This window comes from Chlamydotis macqueenii, chromosome 17 (assembly GCF_036417535.1).
Source record: "Chlamydotis macqueenii isolate bChlMac1 chromosome 17, bChlMac1.mat, whole genome shotgun sequence".
NCBI lineage: Eukaryota > Metazoa > Chordata > Aves > Otidiformes > Otididae > Chlamydotis > Chlamydotis macqueenii.
Window position 1 is genome coordinate 3,358,391 of NC_141572.1, and position 20,128 is coordinate 3,378,518.

The 20,128-nt window shown below is 40.0% G+C and overlaps 1 protein-coding gene across 4 annotated transcripts in view; it reads left to right on the top strand.

Moving 5' to 3' along the window:
- Positions 1-486: 486 nt before the first annotated feature.
- The window catches only part of ATP2A2 (ATPase sarcoplasmic/endoplasmic reticulum Ca2+ transporting 2), a 46,873-nt gene continuing 27,231 nt past the window's right edge, over positions 487-20,128 (top strand). For 2 of the 4 annotated variants that reach the window (XR_015260497.1, XM_086761953.1), the window contains exons 1-5: positions 487-1,330; positions 2,428-2,445; positions 2,541-2,623; positions 10,723-10,827; positions 12,612-12,750. Coding sequence is in view for 2 of the 4 variants with exons in the window: in XM_086761953.1 (XP_086618079.1) it covers positions 1,213-1,330; positions 2,428-2,445; positions 2,541-2,623; positions 10,723-10,827; positions 12,612-12,750 (463 nt within the window). In the remaining 2 variants the exon portion in view is untranslated. Of the gene's footprint in view, positions 1,331-2,427; positions 2,446-2,518; positions 2,624-10,722; positions 10,828-12,611; positions 12,751-20,128 lie in introns of those variants that run through there. The other 2 variants (XM_086761954.1, XR_015260498.1) reach the window with 2 other exon arrangements.

Here is a 20,128-nt window from a genome sequence, read left to right on the forward strand (position 1 = left end):
ACACCGCGCGCGCGCGCTCTCCGGGCGGCGGGAAGCTCCCCACCAGCGTCGCGCGCTGCCGCCCGGGCCGCCTCGCACCCCCTCAGCCGTCACCAAGCGCGGGTTGAGGCCGGGACAGAGGGCGGCCGCCGCGGTTCACGCCGGGGCAGGGAAGGAGGGGGCGGGAAAGCGGCCACCCCACCTGCAGGCCTCTCCCAAAGCGGAGCGGAAGCGCTCCCGCCGCCGCATGAGGCCTGCATCGCCTGCATCACCCGCCTCCTCCTCCGAGCCGAGGGCGGGCTGGCCCGCTGCGCACGCTCGGCTGCCAACGCCACAGCGCCGCGAGCGGAGCGGGGCCGCGCCTTCCCCCCCCCGCCCCGCCCCGCCCCGCGCCGCCCGCCCCGCCAATGAGCGGCGTCCACATGCCGCGGCGGCGAGAGGGGCCCGGGCGGCCCAGCTCCCATAAGTTACATTAGAGCAGCCGCCGAGCCGGTGCGCGACCGGAACGAGCGGGAGGCAGCGGCGAGGCCGGGCGCACCCAAGTCGTGACGGCGACAGCGGCCTGGGCCGGCGAGGGGAAGAAGGGGGGGACGATTGCGACCCTTCCCGGGGAAACTGCGCCTTTTTCTTCCGCCCCCAGCCCCCGGAGGCGAGTGGGGTGAGGTGTGCCGTTATCGCCCTCCGCGGGGGCGGCTCGGAGCCTGCTGAGGCGAACGGAGAGGCCGCCCGGCCACCTGGACGCGGCCCATCCCCGCCCAGGCACCCCCTCCCCTCCTTCCCGCACGCCCTCCCGCGCCCCTGAGGCGACAGCGGCTCCGGGGGGCCGCGCCTCTCTCCTCCTTCTGCTCAGCCGCTCGCCCGGCGCCGGGGGCCGCCTGAAGCCCCGCTCATCCCCGCCGGAGAGGCGGCTTGGCTCCCTCGGAGGGCGTGTGGGGCGGGAGGGGGGCGGGGGCTTTTTTCCCGGCGGCTTTCCCTTTTTTTTTTTTTTTTTTTTCTCCTACAATTTTTAATTTTTTTTTTTTCACTCCCCCTCTCGCCTCCTCCGTGAAGAGTGAGGCGTTGAGGTGGGCTCGGGGGCTCCTCTCTGTTGCGGGAGGGGGTCTATGGTGATAGCACGGGGGCGGAAGGGGAGAGAGCGAGGGACTGAGGAGGGGGCTCGCCGCCGCGCCCGCCACCGCTGAGGAGGAGGAGGAGGAAGAGGCGAGGCACCATTTGCCGCTCCCTGCCCCAGCCATGGAGAACGCGCACACAAAGACTGTGGAGGAAGTTTTGGCTTATTTCGGCGTCAACGAAAGCACCGGGCTCAGCCTGGAGCAAGTCAAGAAGCTGAAGGAGAAATGGGGCTCCAACGGTAGGTGCAGCGGCCGCCCGCCTCCCTCCGCGGGGATGCTGTCGCTGGCACTCATCGTCTTCCCCCTCCTCTGCTCCCTTTTCCACTCCTTTTCTCTTCTTTTTTTTCCGCTCATCCTTGTCAGGGCCCTGTTTCAAGGCCTAACGTGTGTGTATTTGCAAAGCCGGCATCTCTTACAGGACCCGGAATAGGAGCGAGGGAGAGAAGATGGCTGACTTGAACTCCACCTCGTGGGTTTCTTTCATACCCCGAGCTCTCAGGGCTGCTTTGGGAAGGAGGATGTCACCTCCGTTTCCTTTCACCTTAACGGTGGGAGATCTTCTTCCATTCTGAAATGAAGCGCTATGGTTTTGGTTTTTTTTGGTTTGTTTTTTTTTTTTTCCCCGTCTTGACCTTCGGTTTTTTCCCCTGCTCTTCAGTACCTTTCTGTCCCTTATTTTACATTCTTCTCTCGAGTCGGGGCACAGAATTCCGCCGTTAAGGTGTTTCTTTTTTTAAATCCTTGTTGCTTGGCCTTCTGGTCCCTTTTGAACTATCGTGCCACTGTGTTAAAAATTAAAAGCTATGAGAAGATTATGTGATGGGGTTTTTTTTTTTTAGCTTTAACACTGCTTTTGTGCCTCTCGAATTACTAAAATCTAGTTGCGAGGAAATAAAAAGGAGAGCAGAAATGGGGAAATATCCTTTAAATGGAGGAAACAATTTGTAATTTTTTTGAACCAAGATTGGTGGTTTGGTTTCTTAAGTGAATGTGGAGGAAAAGCTTTTGTCAGAAAGCATTTTGAGCCTTTGACCCTTTGTGTGCAGCAACAGCAGAAGTCCCACAGCTGGCTGGAGTGATGACTTGGCTGAATTATAACCCTTAGCATGTTCTGGCTAACCTGTATATGTCTTAAAATGCAAAACTATTTGGCCTATTCAGATGCTCAAATGAAAAGAGCCATCTTAATGGGGCTTTCACTATGTCTGTCAAATCCAACCCAGTTGACTGTACGATTCAGGAACAATATCTGGTGGATGCCTTATAATGCTCTAATGTGTTTCTGCAATGATTTCTTTTCTTTGACATGCTTCCTGGAAAAATCTCCCATGGACAGAGTTACCGGCTGAGGAAGGTAAGCATGTTCATGAAATCTTCTGCTAATTCTTTTTGATAATTCATTGGGTTTTTTTAATGTGCATAACAAAATGACTTTGTTGCATATTGCAGGAAAAACCTTACTCGAGCTTGTGATTGAACAATTTGAAGACTTACTAGTTAGAATTTTGTTGCTGGCAGCTTGCATATCTTTTGTAAGTATGACTTTTTGTTATTATTATTTTTATTTCCTAGGCTTCTGTATTGTAGAATGACATCTGTTCCAGTGTATAGGAACTGTACATACTGAAGTGACTCTCTTTCTCAAAAGATGCAAACTAAATGGCATTCTCTTAAATTAGTTACCTTATGAAGAGCTGCTTTTTTGTACACTAGAAAAAAAAATTTTGGGGAATCTTTCATTGCATGAGTCATAAATGCGTAACTACACTAGACAGGTATTTTTTAGAAGTGGCTGTCATTCAACCCAGTTTGCTTATTTGAGGTGGGATTTCCCAAGCTTTTGTTGGCTTTGAAAACTAACCTTGAGTAAGTAAGTGTTTAACTGGGCATTCTTCTTGCCTTTGAGTTAATCGTTATCAAGCTCAATATATAATCATTGGAAGACATTTTTGGATGCCATGCAGACTGTAAATAGAATTTACATGGCGAATATCCCAGTTGCCTTCCCTTCCTGATAATAGCAAGGTGACAGTTGTTGCTTTTGACAGTGACAAGAATGATGACGGCAGTGATGGCACCATTGCTGACCAAATTTGGTAACTGACCTTTGGATAGTCTAGTCATTAAATGGACATCTTGCTTTGCATACAGGATTAAAAGAACAAGAACACCTTTAACTTAATATTTTTTTTTTAAAGTGTGTTTAGGCAATCTTTTTACATTGTATGTAAAGGGTATGTGTTTGCTGGGGAATTGAGGAAAGGCTAATTATAAAGGAAAGATGAAGGCTGTACATCTTGGGGAGCTGGACGAGAGAAACAAAAGCATGCAGAGTATTAAATTGTTTAGGTAGGAGTAAGAGCTTATAGTAGACTTTGCCCTGGAGTTGTAATTAACTGCTTTAAAAAAAAAAAAAACCAAACCACCACACCATGCTGCAGCTCTTGGGGGGAGTGGAAACTGCGGTGACTCTTTAGCTAAGGGCGAGCTAATTAGGATGGGCAGAGGAGAACCGCTCTGAAGCGGTTCTGTTTGGGGGAAGGGTTGCCCTGTTGTGGCTGCTGCAGTATATACTGGGTTGCTGATCCTCTGCCAAGAGAGGCTTCGGCCATCCCGACACTGACACCTTCTTCCAAAGTGCTTTGGGTTTTGATATGTACCATTACCAGCTGAGCAGTGGCTGGTGGCATTGATCTTTACCATGGAGAAAGATGTGCTTTACTCACTCTTCTGTTTTCTGGGGGGGAAATCAGGCTGGCTATAGAAACCAAATAAACAGATAATTCACATTTTCCCCTCCCAGAGAGTAAGAAGGAGTTTTATTTTTGTTCCTGAAAAGTTAGGAGTGTTTCTCTCATCTCATGAGATAAATGACAGTACAGAAGTGTTTTAGCCTTTCATGCCAAGGTACATTATTTGTTTTTATTATAACCATGTAAGTGAAAAATCAGTCGCCAAACTAAGCTTTCATTGCTGAATCTAAGCAAGTATGATACCAGGCTGACAGAGGTCATATAATGCACACTGCCAAGCCTCTTTGAAAACTTGATTAGAGACTGGATTCTTTTTTTTTTTTTTCAGTATGTTTAATTTTCCTGTCTAATTAAGGGGAGACATAGTCTAACGGAGTGTGGGATAGGTCTGGGTTCTCTGCTTCTGTGTAAACTGGAATGCATATGACCTTGAGCTACTGCTCTGCCTTTTCTGTCTCCTATTTAGGAGTTATGAATACCCACCAGAAATTTATGTTAATAGTAAGGATTTTCTCTTTTTAATGAAATGTAAAAGAAAAAAATCTAGATTTATTAACATTTTGGTACTTCAAAAGCATTTTCCCTTTGTATTTGATTCTGACTTTTTCCCTGCTCAGAAGGTGATAATCTGTTGTCTGTTTTTTCTTAGATTTTAAACTTTTTCTTGATGAAAGCGTATTAGAGACTTTTGTAGTATCTGTAAAGAACTGTTGAGTATGTTGATATAAAGACTGCATTGGTGCAAAAATTGAATGTAATTAACACTACCTAAATTCTAGTTTTCCTTAAAAAGTTTGAATAGAGCATGTAGCTGTGTTAGGCTTGTGGACAGTAATTGTTTGAAAACACTCGGAAATACTACATTAGAAACTGGAATTGTACATAATGCTGAGATTATGAATTATGCTAAGTCATTCTTCCAATAGAACAACTTAATGCTAGAGCTTAACTTCAGCGTGCTTCTTATGCTATCTTTCACAAGCCTTAGCAATTCAAATTTTCCGTTCATACTGTTACAAGATGTGCAAAACTCCCAAGTACCTCAGAGATTTTGAAATGGATAATCAGACTTAAAATGGAGTCAGTTAAATTTGCGTTGGTTTTGGATGTTGAGTAATACTGTTGAGAGCTCTGCTCTTTAATGAGTCAAGACTTCTGGCTTTCTTGGGGACAGTGTCAGATCCCACAGAATCACACTGTGGAACTTAGTGAAGTGCTGATTCCCACTTCAGTGAGTGCTTTTTCTATGATTTATTGTTTGATAAACCGTAAACTGTACCACTCGAGAAGAAAGTAGAAAACTGTATAGCGTAGCAACAGAAGTAAGGTTGAATAATGGCTCCTGTTTGAAATAACTTTCAACTGAAGACTTCTAGACCTAGTGTATATCCAAAATCGAATATTCATTAAGATGCTTATAAATAAGTAGTTTCCTTTGAATGACAAAGGATGGGAAAAGGTGGCTTACAAAGGACCTAAGAACAAATGACCCCAAAAGCCCCCAAATCTTTGAGTTACTAGTGGGGGGGCTAAGTGTTGGAATTGGGCATGAATGCATAGCACTGAGTTAATTTTTTTTAAGGTGTCTTGGGTTTGGTTTTTTGTTTGTTTTTTAGTATGTCACTGAAAACTTACTTTAATTTTAATTTGGTTTTTCTGACCATCAAATGGAGTATGTACTTTGTGCTAGCTGCAGCGGATTTATAGTGTGTGTTCTCAGGAAAGGCATAGCTGCTGTTAGGGCAGTGAACATAGCAGTGCTCTTCCCCAGCTGTACATCATCAGTTTAAAAAAAAGTTGAAGATCTAGGTATATGAGAGAGGATCTTGAGGTATATAGATTACTATTTTGTGTTGTGGAAAGTTCTTCTGGTGATTGTGATCATAAATCATATTAGATTCTTACTCTTATGACTGACTGCACAGAAACAGCTATCTTTAACACTGAGATCTGCATTAGATTTTTGTACAGAAACATCCCCTCTTGCATATGATATAAACTTCGGTGTTCAAAGTGTCTTTTGTGTCCTCTGCTCCGACACCCCCTGTCAGGTATGTGTCAGTAAAACAAATCAGACCAACAGCTGAATCTGTGTCACCCTGGCTGATTGTAGGGGTCATATGCTGCCTGCTTGTTTGCTGTAGATACTATGTCCTACATTCCAAGTCAGAGCTGCTGTTACAGATGTCCCTAGTTAGTAACAGCTTAAATTCTTACTGTTGTTTCTTCAGTATTTTTATTGTCTTTAAGTATGACTTTTGAAGAGAAACAATATAAATAATTTCTGGTAGTAAATGGATCTATGTATAGGCTTGGACATTGTCTTGGTGTTCTGTTGCTTCTGTGAAGCCTATGCAGAAATAGATCTCCAGAGTGTATCTCAGCAGTTAGGGGACCTTCGTAGCCTGACTCTAGGTGCAACTGAGAGGATGTTTAATTTTCCATGAACTGCAGCTTTTAATTTCTTGCTACTTGTGTAGCATGTACTCAGATCTATAGTATTTACGTCAAAGAACAGCTTGCTTTGCTGTATAAATGATTTTGACAAGTTGCAAGGTGTTAACTGTGCATCTGATTTAGAATAATTCTTTAGTAAAGTATATGTGCTTTAAACAGTAATGTATGCTCATGCAGTCTTATCTTTGCACCACACTTACAGTGAATTTTCTTCTACAAGATGCAACATAGACTATAAACTATCGAAGCTTTAAGTATTAATACAGCATCCTAAGAGCCTTCTCCTTCCCCCTCAATTATTTATTTGATTCCGAAGCTGACTTAGAAGTGAATGTTTTGGGAATGTTTTCTAATAGCAGATATCCAAATTCAGATTAAAAAAATACATTGTGATTTAGTCCAGAGAGTATTACAGCCTGTTAATTAGGATGAGTGTAACCTAATCGGTGTTAAAAGGTGAACAAAGCTACTCTTACAGGAAGTAAGATGTGCCAGTAAAAATGTTGCAGTCTTTGCCCTGAAATCACCCCAAAAGCTACCTGTTAAGGTCAGTAGCAGTGAGTATGTGGCATAAGATAAGCATTGCTGTTGTACATTACACTAACCTGTTTTTGGCTAAACTCTGATTACACAATAGCACCAGAGATACCAACTGATGGGTGAGGGTGATAAAACTGTGAGAAGTAATTGTGATTCTGTTTTACTGTGTAGAAATTAACCTGTGGGTCCTATGTATCTTTTTTTTTCCCTGTCATTGCTACACTAAACACAGGAACATGTTTCTTTTCAGAAATATGGAGTAGCATATCTGATAGATGCTTACAATCTGCTAAGCCAGTGAAATTCTTAACTTTGTACTTAGATGAGTGCTTTAGATTTGTTTTGTGGGGGCTTTTGTTGTGTGGTTTGGGTTTGTTTCCCCCCCCCCCCCCCCCCCCCCCCCCCTTGCGTAGCAAATACTGAAAAAAGAGGGAGACTTTTATTTAGTATTTCGTAGTGTTCAGTATAACTAACGTGGAACAAGTATCAAAGTACTAATATAGTTTGCATCTGCTTAATTTTATACTTGTATTGAAAAGAAATAACTAAAGGAGCATTTTCTGAGCAGTAGTTAGTACTCTGTCCAAAATATACTAAATCTTACTTCGCAGTATCCTGTGAGGAGAAAGCTCTCTTAAAAGCAGTTTATAGTTTTACTTGACCTGCTTTAATTAGTCCAGGGCTTCTTTTTATTAGGATGAGATCTTACTCTCTCAGCTTGCTTCTAAGTTTCCATTGTCAAAATGGAAAACAAACAAAAATCTTGTTAGGTTGCTGACAACAAAACTGCTTTTCCTCTGTTAGTGGTAAGTGGGTACAGCCTACTGGGCAGTGGAATTCTATCTTGAAATAGCCATTCTTTACTCTAATTCTGCGTTTATTAGTCAGATGAAACAACTTGCCTCCATAACTTATCTTACAATATGGAGATACCTGTAGAAATGCAAAAGGCTGGAAGGACATTTCTATTATTTTAGCTCTTTTCGTCAGTAGTTGCTGCTTTGGTGGCTGAGTTCTGCATTGTACCTCTGCTCCCTTTTTACAAATAACCATGAAACCTAAGTGCTATTTGCCTGTCATTGTGTATTTTTTGGCTTAGTGTCCTGCAGGTCTACCCCATTAGGCTTTGATTAAAATAGGCTTCTGCAAGCCATAGTTCTAGCAGCCCTAAAGCAAATATGCTGAGTGAAAGTTGTCCTTTAAGCTGCTTACGTTGGCTGTTGATATAGGACTTGTCTTGCTATTAATTTCCTTCATATTTTCAGTCTTTCATTTCTCTTGAGCAATTATCTTATTCTTTTTACTCCTGCTTTTTAAGCTTCTTAAATACATAGTAACTTTACTTATTGACCATACTGCCTGAACAGCTCATTGGAGATCAATGACCTGGAAATAAAGCTTGTTCTTCATGTGAGTCTTAAAGTGATTAGGGCTGGAATATGGTGGGGCCCTTTTGAGTAGCAGTCAAATAAAAGATCTCTTATTGTAAACCTCTCCAGGGTCTTCACAGTGTGCTAGTAGAAACTTTTTGGCAAGAACTCAATGCCTTGCACAGGAATTGTCTAGTCTCTACCAGGCTTCAGCACATGATCTGTTGTTACTAAAAATGCCTAGTTAAATACTTATATTCCCAGTTCTACTTTTTTCCTTGTTTTTTTTAACTGTGTTTTTGTTTTTACTTCAGGCTGTTATCATATAATAAACCAGTTCTCTTAAAGCAATGTGTGCTGTGTATCACAAGTGTCCTAAATGGAGTGTTAATACGACTGTAGTCTGCTGTAGCAAAGCCAAGAGCTCGTGATGTATTCTGTTATTTGTATGTCTGTATCTACTAAAATGTTCTAGAACTAGAGCTTAGATCTGTTCTATTCTTACTAATCATGTGGAAAAGTTTTGGGGGAGAAAAGTATGTTGCTGACTTCCAGGATTAACTAGATACTTCATTTTAATCTGGTCACAGGTTGATAATTTTGCCAAAAAAAAAAAAAAACCAACCAGTGAAGATCTAGAACTAGGATTAGAGGTCCTGACAGTACAAATCTGATGTTTATCTACTCTTTTTGAAATAATGGCTTATTGAAAGAATAGATCCCTTGAAAATTTAACTTTGGTCCTCCTTGACACACTTGGGTCTTGCTGTCCTTGTAACAACTTCCCTTAAAGTTGCAGACTTTCTCGGTGTTACTTTACAATATGTGTGGTCTTCAATCTGAAAAAAAATATGGTTTAACGCTTTGTAAAGCAGGTGTTTTATTCCGGTTAACCTTGTAGGTGCCTGCTCTGTTAAGAACATCACAAAATGATTGAATTTACTTGCTTTGTTGGAAGCAACATGGGCTCCACAGAATTCAATAAAGGCAGGGAAGGCAGAAACATATACTAAGCAGCTTTTCTGATAGCAGTGAGAGACCTTGTATATGCTAGGAAAGCTGGAAGTGCACCTTTGGCCGTTTCTGTAGCTCCACTGAAGGCAAACAGTGCTGGTGCAGAGTGAAAGCTCTCCATGAAGTAAGAGATAATGTGTGAAGTGAAGACTACAGCGTAGTCTGTGACGGCTCTGGCAGGTCAAATGGCAGTTGTTACAGGGAATTGGAGATTACTGATGCGAGAGGAGGGAAACAACACAGATGGAGAGAATGTTAGAGATCCTAACTAAATCTCTCCTCCAGAGGGATTACACAGACCCTAAAAATGTTGTGTTGCCAGTTGGAATGTTTCAGCCTTATTAATTATAACCTGGATCTTACAAGTTTATCCTTTTGTAATAAAAATTTGTTGTTGCATTGGATTTGCTTGACAGTCTGCTTTCTGCTTGAAACTTTCATGCTGCTGCTCCTTCCTTTTAACATCCTGGAGTGTTTCACAATTGAGCAATAGCTCTGAGCAGCATGTTGGTGGAATTATGGCACTTGCTTTAGTAACGGTTTGCTCACTGCAGTCTTCCAGTGATTCAGAGTGCTGTTGCCTGACTACCAGCCTTAATTATCTCAACACGTTGTTCCTATTTACTGTCACTTTCCAGGCTTCCTGTTGCTCAACACGTTGACGAAAAAGCTCTTCCTCTCTGGTCGGGTTAGCCTGATTTCTTTTCAGTAACTACAGAACTCTACAGAGGCCCTGATGTATACCCCTTCAAGTCAAGTGAATGGCAGAAGCCTAAAACTAGAATGTAATTCTAAAGCAAAGTAATTAAAATAAAATCTATGGTGGAGCCTTTTATGCAAGTCCTAAAGTTGATTTACTTTTAAAAATCCACTTTTAATTTTAATTTTATCAGCTACTTTTCTCAGAATTCAGATGTAACTATACAATTCACTTGGATGCTTCGATAAGATAAACTTGTATTTAAATAAGTAGATGCTTATTTTTCATATCTACTCGTTGAAAACTTGTAAAGCTGTGTTTTGTGTGTCTGAGTTACTGGTAAAGAACAATTAACTTGGTTAAAATTCAGATTCTGGCAAAGCTTTAGTGTTCTAAGTAGTCAAACTAATCTGCCTGCATACTGTTCTAGACAGTAATTAAACTTTTTTTTTTTTTGCAGCTTTTTTGCTGCCAAAGCTGTTGTCACAACTTCTGCTTTCATTTGTGAAGCAAAAGTAGCAATATGTTTTCCAAATAAATAGCTGGCTCCTTTAAAAGAAGAGCAACCTTGGAAATGAACTTTGTACTACTTCCAGTCTACTTCACTACAGTCCAGTAAAGATTTTCTTTTCCATTGTGTATTGCCAACTCATTCATGAACTACAAAACTACACTTTGGAAGACTGAGGGGTTTCAAAAATTGCTCAAGTCTAAGCAGTTGAACCTCAAGCTGAACCTTACTGGGTGCAAAATTACAGTGCAAATCTGCAATTTAAATCATTGTGTTTCTCTTACAGGTCCTGGCCTGGTTTGAAGAAGGTGAAGAAACAATCACAGCATTTGTAGAGCCTTTTGTAATCTTACTTATATTAGTAGCCAATGCTATTGTGGGAGTGTGGCAGGTATGCAGGTATTTTTAAAACATCAAATAATAAATGTTCTGGGTTTGGTTTTTTGCTTAAGGGGAAGGACTGTACAGTTTGGGGATTTTCTTGTGTAGCTGGATACTCTGTTGTAGGAAATGACCAACTTTTTCAGACATGATAGCATGCAAAGAATACCTGTATATAAAATACATCTATATCTACATGCAGTGAACTGAATTGCGAAACAGAATTGCTGTACAGATCAAGTGACTCATTCTCTTGTTTTAATGGACATGGAAAATAAGGCACAGTACATAGTCTCCACCCATAAATGCATCTGTTTCTACAGGTACTAGATGTGAGCAATTGAGTCGTTGCCTTGGCTCTGCCCTCCTCGACCTTTCCTCTCACGTGCCCTTTTTCCAAGGTGCCATCTGCTAGTAGTTCTGTGGTTGGCAAGATAATCTAACTACCGTAACTCCAAGCAAACAAGGAACAAAAAGATAGAGCCTAACATACTGAGCTGGCCATCCTAGCTGAACCTTATTTGATTCTTTCTTATTTATCCTTTTTGAAGAAAAAGTTCAATTTAACTAGCCTTCTCTTTGTGAGATTTTATTTTGTACCTTTAGGATTTTGCCTAATGTTAACTCTTAGTTAATCCACAGAAAAGCAATATCAGCATTAATGTGCTGAGGAGCAGAGTTAATTTACCTGAGGGAATATGAGGCTACTATTAATTATAGCTTTACGAATCTGTGCTGGTATCTCTGCACTACACTGAGCTGTGTCATGTAAGTGTTAGTCCTTAAAGGCAGCTTTGGTAATGCTGGTTTTGAGCGGCATTGTTATGTGGAGGTATGTAGTACCTTAGCTTCAGAATTTCTGAAGATTAGGTTTCTGCTTTGACACATGCAGGAGGAAGTTTCTATTATCTGGAAAGGCTGGTGTGTATTTGAAGCACGGACATGCTGACCCTGTGCACCCTTACCGTTATCTGTAATCATCAGAACTAGACGTACTTGTCAATAGGCTAGAAAATGGAAAATAAGTTACTTCTCCGAGAGCTGGAGAAGGAGTACTTGCAAAGCTGTTGATTTCTTATGTTGTCCTTTATCTAGGAGGCATCACGATGTTGATACCAATCTCTGTTAGTGCTTAGCTGAGAGAACTGCACTTGAGATAGGAAAGCTATTGTGCTAGTGTTAGTGGAAATTAAAAGATTGTAATATGTGAGGATTCACTTAAGTTTGTAAACTGTTCTGAGACTCTGGGGAAGTTTCTAGTCAGTATGCTTTAATTTCACTTCAGTGTAACTTGGTTTGCTGACATGAAATTGGTAATATGCTGTTTGAGTTTTGTCTTAACTTGACTCTTGATTTCTATCAATAGGTGAAATTCTGTAGTACTAGTCCACTCCAGTCTGAGTCTAAGCTGCTCCAGCTGAGACAAGACTAAATCCATGAGTCTCAATTCTGCTTACTGCTTTTTTTATGTCAAAAAGCATCCATATGTTATACAGAACCCTTTGTATGGGCTCCCTGTAACAGGACACAATGGATATTCTTGAAGGGAAATGCTGCAAGGTTTGGATAAAGAGCTGCTACATTCTAAATGCTCATTAATATCTGAATTATGTTGTAATGATTTCCAGTCAGCAACCTTGTAAGGGGAGTGGTCTCATAATGTTCTGTATTAATAAATGTAGCTGAGCTGAGTCAGTAATATTCATATGATGATGATGCATTTGAAAAATCAGATCTGACATACATATTTTTCCTTGAGGGCTTTTAAAAGTATACGTTTTTGCTGTCTTTTAGGAAAGAAATGCTGAAAATGCTATTGAAGCACTTAAAGAATATGAACCAGAAATGGGCAAAGTATATCGACAAGACCGAAAAAGCGTACAGAGGATTAAAGCAAGAGACATTGTCCCAGGTGATATTGTAGAGGTGGCAGGTAAGTCATTTATGCAGTTCATACATGTATTAGCATATTATTGTAAAACTGTTGTGGGGGCCTTGTCTTAATGATTTGAGACCCTGGGGGGAGTTTGCAAAGATGCCTGAGTGTATGCTTCACCTTACAAACAATCTTGCTTCTGTTCATCTGTAATTACCTTAAACGTGCATTTGCGCTGAGGGGATTGTTTTTCAAATTGCCACTTAATTTAATTGGTAGGTCTGAAAGCAAAGCATCTTAATTGGAACACAGGTTAACACTTGTCACTACTCTAAAATTTTATTTCCTAATAACTTGTCTGTCTTCTGTCACAAAATACTCTTTTTCCTCGCTTTTAAATGCATTTGGTTTCCTTAGGTTCTGGAATGTCAATTTTTTTTTTTTAAATCATGCTCTGTCCTTTATCTAAGGAAAGCTAATTGCATATGAAGGTTTTTCCAACTCTTATACTTGTAGCAGCAGTGCCTTTCGACTTCTCTTTGCAAATGTCTTCCTCTGTCTTCTCAGCTAGTATGACAGTCATGTGACATCATTGTTTTATCATCTTTCATGGTTCTTTCTTGCTTTTGCCTGGTGCTGTGTGGAAGATCACGAGTAGAGAAATAACTATACAAAGTAGAGCTTCCAATTTATCCAGTGCATCAAGGTTTCTAATAACTTGGGATGCCCTAGAAGGTGTATCTTTATTTGGAAGGAGGGCAGAAATAGAAGTATTGTATACTTATAGCTGAAACTCCTTCGCTTTGATAATGCTACACCAACAGCTGCTTCTCTAAACTGGACTTGTCAGTGACTTTAATGTTTCTGATTCCTTCCCAGATAAAACTAGGTGGTTCTTGTCAGAAGTAATTGCATACTCATACTTTGTAGGTCATTATCAACTGTTAACTGAGTGATTGTTCCTTTGGGAACAATTTAGAGTGTACATCAAACTTTTTTTTTCCACTGGTGTCACTTTGCTTTTATAGGTGGGAGCTGTCTCAGGAGGAGATAAATATATACCCTTAAACTTGACTATCCTCTTATTTTAATTAGTGGGCAGAGAGAGTATGCACTCAAAATGAAGTTAGTGTTGGCTGTCTGCCCAGCTTTCATTCCTTGAGAATCTAATACACGCTGAGCCCTGTCTCAAGCCTCTGTTTTGTGCATAGGATGATTCGGCTGTAGCAGCCCTGGCTAGGGTAATTCAGAGTGAGTGTGAACCTCATGAAGGCTGAAGCTGGTTTCCTCTTAGCATCTCTTGGTGAAGAACAAGTACAAATGCAAAGTGCTGATAGCTGAAAGGAAGGGTGAATTATGATGCCTTGTCACTTAGTCTGCTGTTTTGACTCTCTATTACTGCACTGTACAGTCAAATCTGGGAGTTCTGCAGTGAGGTTTCGTTTAAGCAGCTGAGGTTTTGTGTCCTTATGAGACACAGAACTGCATAAGTTAACAGATTCTGCTGTAGGTGTCTAGTCCAAATCTTTATGCTGTTTTTAAATGTCAGCAATAGAATGGTGTAGCTTTGAAAGCAGTTTATATCATGGGAATACATTGGAGTTGTGTTTTTTGGTACTTTAAAGCAGTATTGGTAGAATTGCAAGTTGATGACAGTATTTTGTACTGGTTTGGGCTGTCTCGCTAAGGAAAAAAAGCTGGGTGTCTAGAGCATACAGAATTTTCTACTTGGTTCTTTCCTATTTGGGAAGAGGTAGAGATTGCATTTTCATCTTATAACTTTAGCTTTGTCTTTTTCTGTATGTGAAACACCTAGGGGATGTGTGGGCTTTTACTTATCTTGCTGTATATTGTCAGTATCAATAAAATCAATTACTTGTGCCTTGAGACATCTCTTTAAAAGGCCTATGTCTGAAGAAAATAAATGAATTGGAAATGAAGCATAGACTAGCAAACCTGTGTCTTTAACAAATATTGTATCCTATTTTTCATAGAGTTACTATGGCATTATTTTAAAATCTACTTGTAGAACAGTGTTTGATAGTCCAACGTACTAAACACTTTTTTTTTTTAAAGGACAAACCTAAAAACTAGTTTGCTCACATAGAGAAACAAAAATTATCCAGCGTTTATGACTGTCCTTTAAGGTAGGCGATCCACCTTGTTGACTGTAGAAGCGCTTGCTGGTTAAAATACTCGAACTGGTGGGTCCAACAGTCTCAGGATAGTCTTAAGCACTCATATTTTTCTTACATTGGCAAATATAATCAACTGCAGCTTCAAGTGATGGTAACAGTGCTAGCATGTGGATGTTTAATACAGACTGAAGTACTTCAGTGTAATACAAACTCTGATACTGAAACAATAATTTTTCACTTGTAGATAGACAATGATGAAATTTTAATTGTAGTCAAACTCAGAAAAGCTACCGAGCAAGTAGAGAAGAGCAATACACTATGTACCAGCATTAGTGTCAAGACCTGGAGGTGAGAGAGACTGTGTGCATGCCTATCCCTCAAGTGTAGGAGTACTGCGATGGCCTTTGACATGATGTTTGCAAAAAGATGACCATGTAGGGAAATGACAGCACTTCATACTAGGATACATATCTGGGTATGGAATTCTAGGCAAAGCGCCAATGACATTTGTGTGTCCAGGCAAATATCTCTCAACTGAGTGGCATAAATAACCAGGTGATATGTTTCTCTCCTGTGCTGATACCCAATTTTGAACAGCTTTCTACAGGTCTTCCGTTACAAAAGTTACATTTGATGCTATAACAACTTTCTTAATTTGAAGTAGCTCTATGTGGATCTGACATAGAGTTAGCTCTTTGTTGTAGGAATTGGTAGGTTGGTATTGCGGTTTGGGGGGAATATATTTGCCTCTTTACATTGTGGGAGTTCCCTGAGAATAAGTAGCATTGTATTTCTGAAGTAATCTGGTGTTTTCAGTAGTTTTGAACCCATTAAAGATAACCTGTTTGGCTTAGCGTAACCCAAAGACACTAATAATGGTTTGTACTAGTACTTTTTTTATTCTGGCTCCTTAGGCTATTTGCAGATTTCGAATGCGTTCATTATATAGACTATTCAGTCTACCTCATGGCCAGCTTTTATCCTGGAAAGTATTTTCTTTAATCTGTTAACAGAAGAAATGGATGCTAGTTGATCTGACTTAAAGTAATGGGGGGGGAAACTGCAGGTCTGCATTGTCACCTTGCAGTAAATGCGGAGTAACCGGAATTAGGTTATCCCTCAGTGGTAGGTAGCCTACTGTCTAATGTGTCTCTTGCGGCTCAGTTTGCATACAAATGCTGCAGAACAGTTGATGAGCAATTACTGGTCCTTATAGCTAGTAGCTAACAAACTCAACATAAATGCTACACTAAAATTTTGCACATGTACTAGCAGATATTAATTTCTTAACTGTATATGTTAGGAAGATTTTCTTCCATGTCCACTTAGGCAGAGATGGTGGAAAAGATATCATAAAATCAACAGGAACTCTTTGGGATGAAGTTGGGGTTACAGGTTTGGGATGTGTGCCTTAAATTTACTTGCAGACCTTGGTGGGCATAGTTCTCAGAACTGAAGTGTGTAAGGGTTACTAAGCTACACTGTTTGTTTCTTAGAATTGATGAACTGAAAAAAAATCCAGATGTTGTCCTCAAATGGCTTTTCAGTTTGCCTGTCTTAAAATGGATTATCACACTGCTCTAAAGGCTTAAGTTTATTGGAGGGAGGATGCACTCTAAATTTGTAGCTAGTGGCTATCTTAGTAGATTAAAAGTGCCCTTTGTTTTAGTTGAGTTTTTGTTTGCCTTGGTTAAAGTACAATTGTTAAAGAGAAACTTAAGACAGCATGGCCTTAGTTCTTAGAAGTTTTTTGTGGAGTCCTGTCTGACGAATTGGGATAAACTGACTGTAAATCATTTATTTTTAAAGAAGCACATTTGGGAACAAAAAGATTTGTTCACTTCCGTTGTATTTTCCTGTCTAAAATGTTTTGGGGTTTTTTTTTTAAAAACAGCATATCTGACTTTCTGTAATTCAGAAAATGAATGTTCATTAGTTGCAGTCTGTAAGTGACCAAACTGGAGTCACAGTAGTTCATCTTTTCCCTTCAGTACTGAATGATGATTCTTGTCATCCATTATTATATCTGTAAGTACTCAACAGCTTAAAAATACGAGAGAGTTCCCAGAAGCTGTTGCTGCTTAAATTAGTGTCCAGAAGACTTAGATTTAAGTTTATACCTGGCATAAAGTACACAAGAACTACTTTCTACAGCTTTTAATTCTACCTACAGAGCACATTTGAGACTCTTCCTAAAGCATAGATGCCTTATAAATAAGGAAAGATAAGTTTTGGGATGAAGAGGATGGGGAAGGAAGGTTCTTTAAGGTGAATTATGTCAAACTCGAGTGTGGTTATGAAGAGCTACAGGTTCTTCCTCATAGCATAAGCAACAAACATTGATTTTTGTGGATTTTACTCCAAAACATCTGGGTCCTTGTGCCTGTATTACTTTCCTAATAACTAGAATTGATTTTCAGACTTAATGTTAGAGATGCTGGTTTACTTTTTTTATGAAAAGTATTGAGATCGGGGAGGGGGGGGGAACAGAAAAGCATGGAGTAAGGCTCAAGTTTAGAATGGTGACCTAGTGGAGGCTGTCCTAAAAGCGTGCTGCTGAGAGCATCGCTTGATAGGGGGGAAAAAAGTTGACTGCAGGGTTTTTGGTTTTGTTTTTTTTTTTTTTTTTTTTCTTACCTAGTGCAAATTGTCAGGTTTGTCCTTTAAAGATGAAGCATGTATTTTACTTTTTCTGAAAATTACTGCTTTTGAATCAGAAAAAAACACGTAAGTAACATCAGTAGTTAATAAATACACATATGAGTAGTGCATAGATCTGTGAGCTGTAGTGAGCGTTTTGGCTGTCAAACTCTAAACACATCAGAGGCAGTTTTGAGATAAGCAGACGCAGTCCAAGCTCCATTCCGTACTCCACTGAAGTCTGGAGTTATGTGAGGTTCAAGTCAGGGCACAGCCTAAACTTATGTCACTTTCAACACACATTTGAAAACTTATGAAACACATCTCCAGTTTTTTTCCCAGTTCTTGGAGCGTTTTCCTCCAGAGTTGCCAAACTGTTAAGTAAAAACAGTGACACTAATTCTGTTTTAATTGTTTGAATTCAGAACATCTCATGTTCTATACTCTGATTAGAACTGATACTGCAGCAAGCTTTTATTATAAGCACAGATAGTACTGAACAAAATCCTTGAACATCAAGATAATGTTCTGTTAATACCGTATCACCATGGCAAAGCAAGCATTCCTTAAGTCTAAAGAGAACCTGCAGTTGGAGTTATGCTGCACTTCCAGAATTCCTAATGTTTCTTCCTGTGTTATCCAAATGCAGCCTGTCTTGGAAATAGGACTTCAGCTTTGGTGTGAAGATGTCGTTGTTCACTGCCTGATCTGGCAAAAGTTGAAGCTTAACTTACCAATTTGTCCTTTCTACTATTAGATATTTTTATAGGCTGATCACAGGAGTTTTCTGTCTAGAAGACTGATAAAAATAGATCCACTGATTAAAAGCTAAAGCTAGACAAATTCAGGTTAGGAATAAGTGCAGACTTATAGACATGGTACCTGTCCATTGACACATCTTATTGAATGTTCTGGTGCCCTCTTCAGAGAGAATGACACTTAGAATTGGGTTTTTACAGAACAAGAAGAATCAGGAATAATTCAAGTCTCATGTACTGTTTAATTCAATATATCAATTTTTCTTAATTCCAACCTTAAAATATTTTATTCCCATTTCTGTCTTTTTGATGTTCATTGGTAAGAATGCAATATGTGAAGTGTTTTGAAATATTTTCAACTTGCACCTTTAGCAGTTCTTAGGGTTGGGTGTTCACAGCACTTCTGCATACACTGCACTTCTGCACACACTGCACAGTTAGCTCCATGGATATTTTATGTCTGTTGAGAATGCAGAGCAGGATGTGATAGAGAAGCTATTACATAAGCATTGTCTAATCTGCAGCATGCATCATAAATGCAAAGATTTAATGTATTCAGATGTATTGTTCTGTCATCTTGGCAGTAAAAGCAAATGCTGTTTTACTAATATGATTAAAACTGACTGGACCAGTGCTATTATAATCTTTGTCTTGTTGGAAAATAAATGTCTTAACTGTGGAGTGGAGAATCAGACCTAAAGTATATTTCATAGCCACTCTTCTAATCATCCCCATGACATCCCTGGAAACATTCAAGGCCAGGTCGGACGGGGCTCGGAACAACCTGATCTGGTTGGAGATGTCCCTGCATCTTGCAGGGGGGTTGGACTGGGTGGCCTTTAAAGGTCCTTTCCAACCCAAACAATTCTGTGATTCTAATTTTAACAATTTGGCACTCTTGGCCTTGTATGAAAGCGTAGATGGACTTAATCTTCCTGTTTTGTAGAGCTTCTGATTTTTTGGTAGCACATTATTATACCCTGTACAGGAAGTGTTAAATACTTCAAACCTGTTATTATGGAAGAAAATGAAGTTTCTGAGCGTCTAAGGAAATAAAACACAATAGGAAAACTTGATTGTATGTATGCAAGGGGGGAAGAGGAGCTATGCCGAGCTCACGTTAAGGAAGTTCAATATAAAAACCAATTGTGCTGCAACAACTGTACATCTAAATAGAAGCAGTCTGTTCTGCTTGGGTATAAGTTTTAACTACTACTGTGCTGCAGCAGAAACAATACTGAATTCCAAAGTATGTAGCATCACGTATGTGTTATTTTGAGCCTAGTTATTTCAATTCTTAAACCTTATGGTGATACCCGTACTTCGTGTAGGAAGTTTCAGTTGCCTCAGTTTATTAGTAAATATTGACATAATGGGGTGTCCTCTCAATTAGAGGATAAGAAGCTTATTTTGGGGCAGGAGAGGGGACTTTAATATAACTGAGTCTTAAAGAGGCTAGAGATCTGATTAGGAAAAATTGCTTAAATAACTACCCCCATAATAATATGTAATGTTGAAACAGCTAAAGAAAACAGTTGCTAACACTTAAATGGGTTTGGTTTTTTTTTAGCAAAAGAATTAATACTTACTCTGTTTTCCTTTTGATGGTAAAAACCCATGCATGGTGTATTTTGAATCGGAGTGCTTAAATAGCAGTGTGGTAAGTTACATCTGCTGAATTTGATAGTATTTGTAACCTAGCCTGGGGAAATTAGAGCATCCTAATAAAGCAGGAGAGTGTGTCTTAAAAAATCAAAATACATGGAGTGTAAAATAAATGTAAATAAAACACTTAAAATTGTGTTGTTTCCCCCTTTCAACTATATGTTGAAATAGCATTCTAGTTCTGCAGAACTTGGCAAAAAAAAAGTTAGACAATGGAACAACAGTGGCAGAATA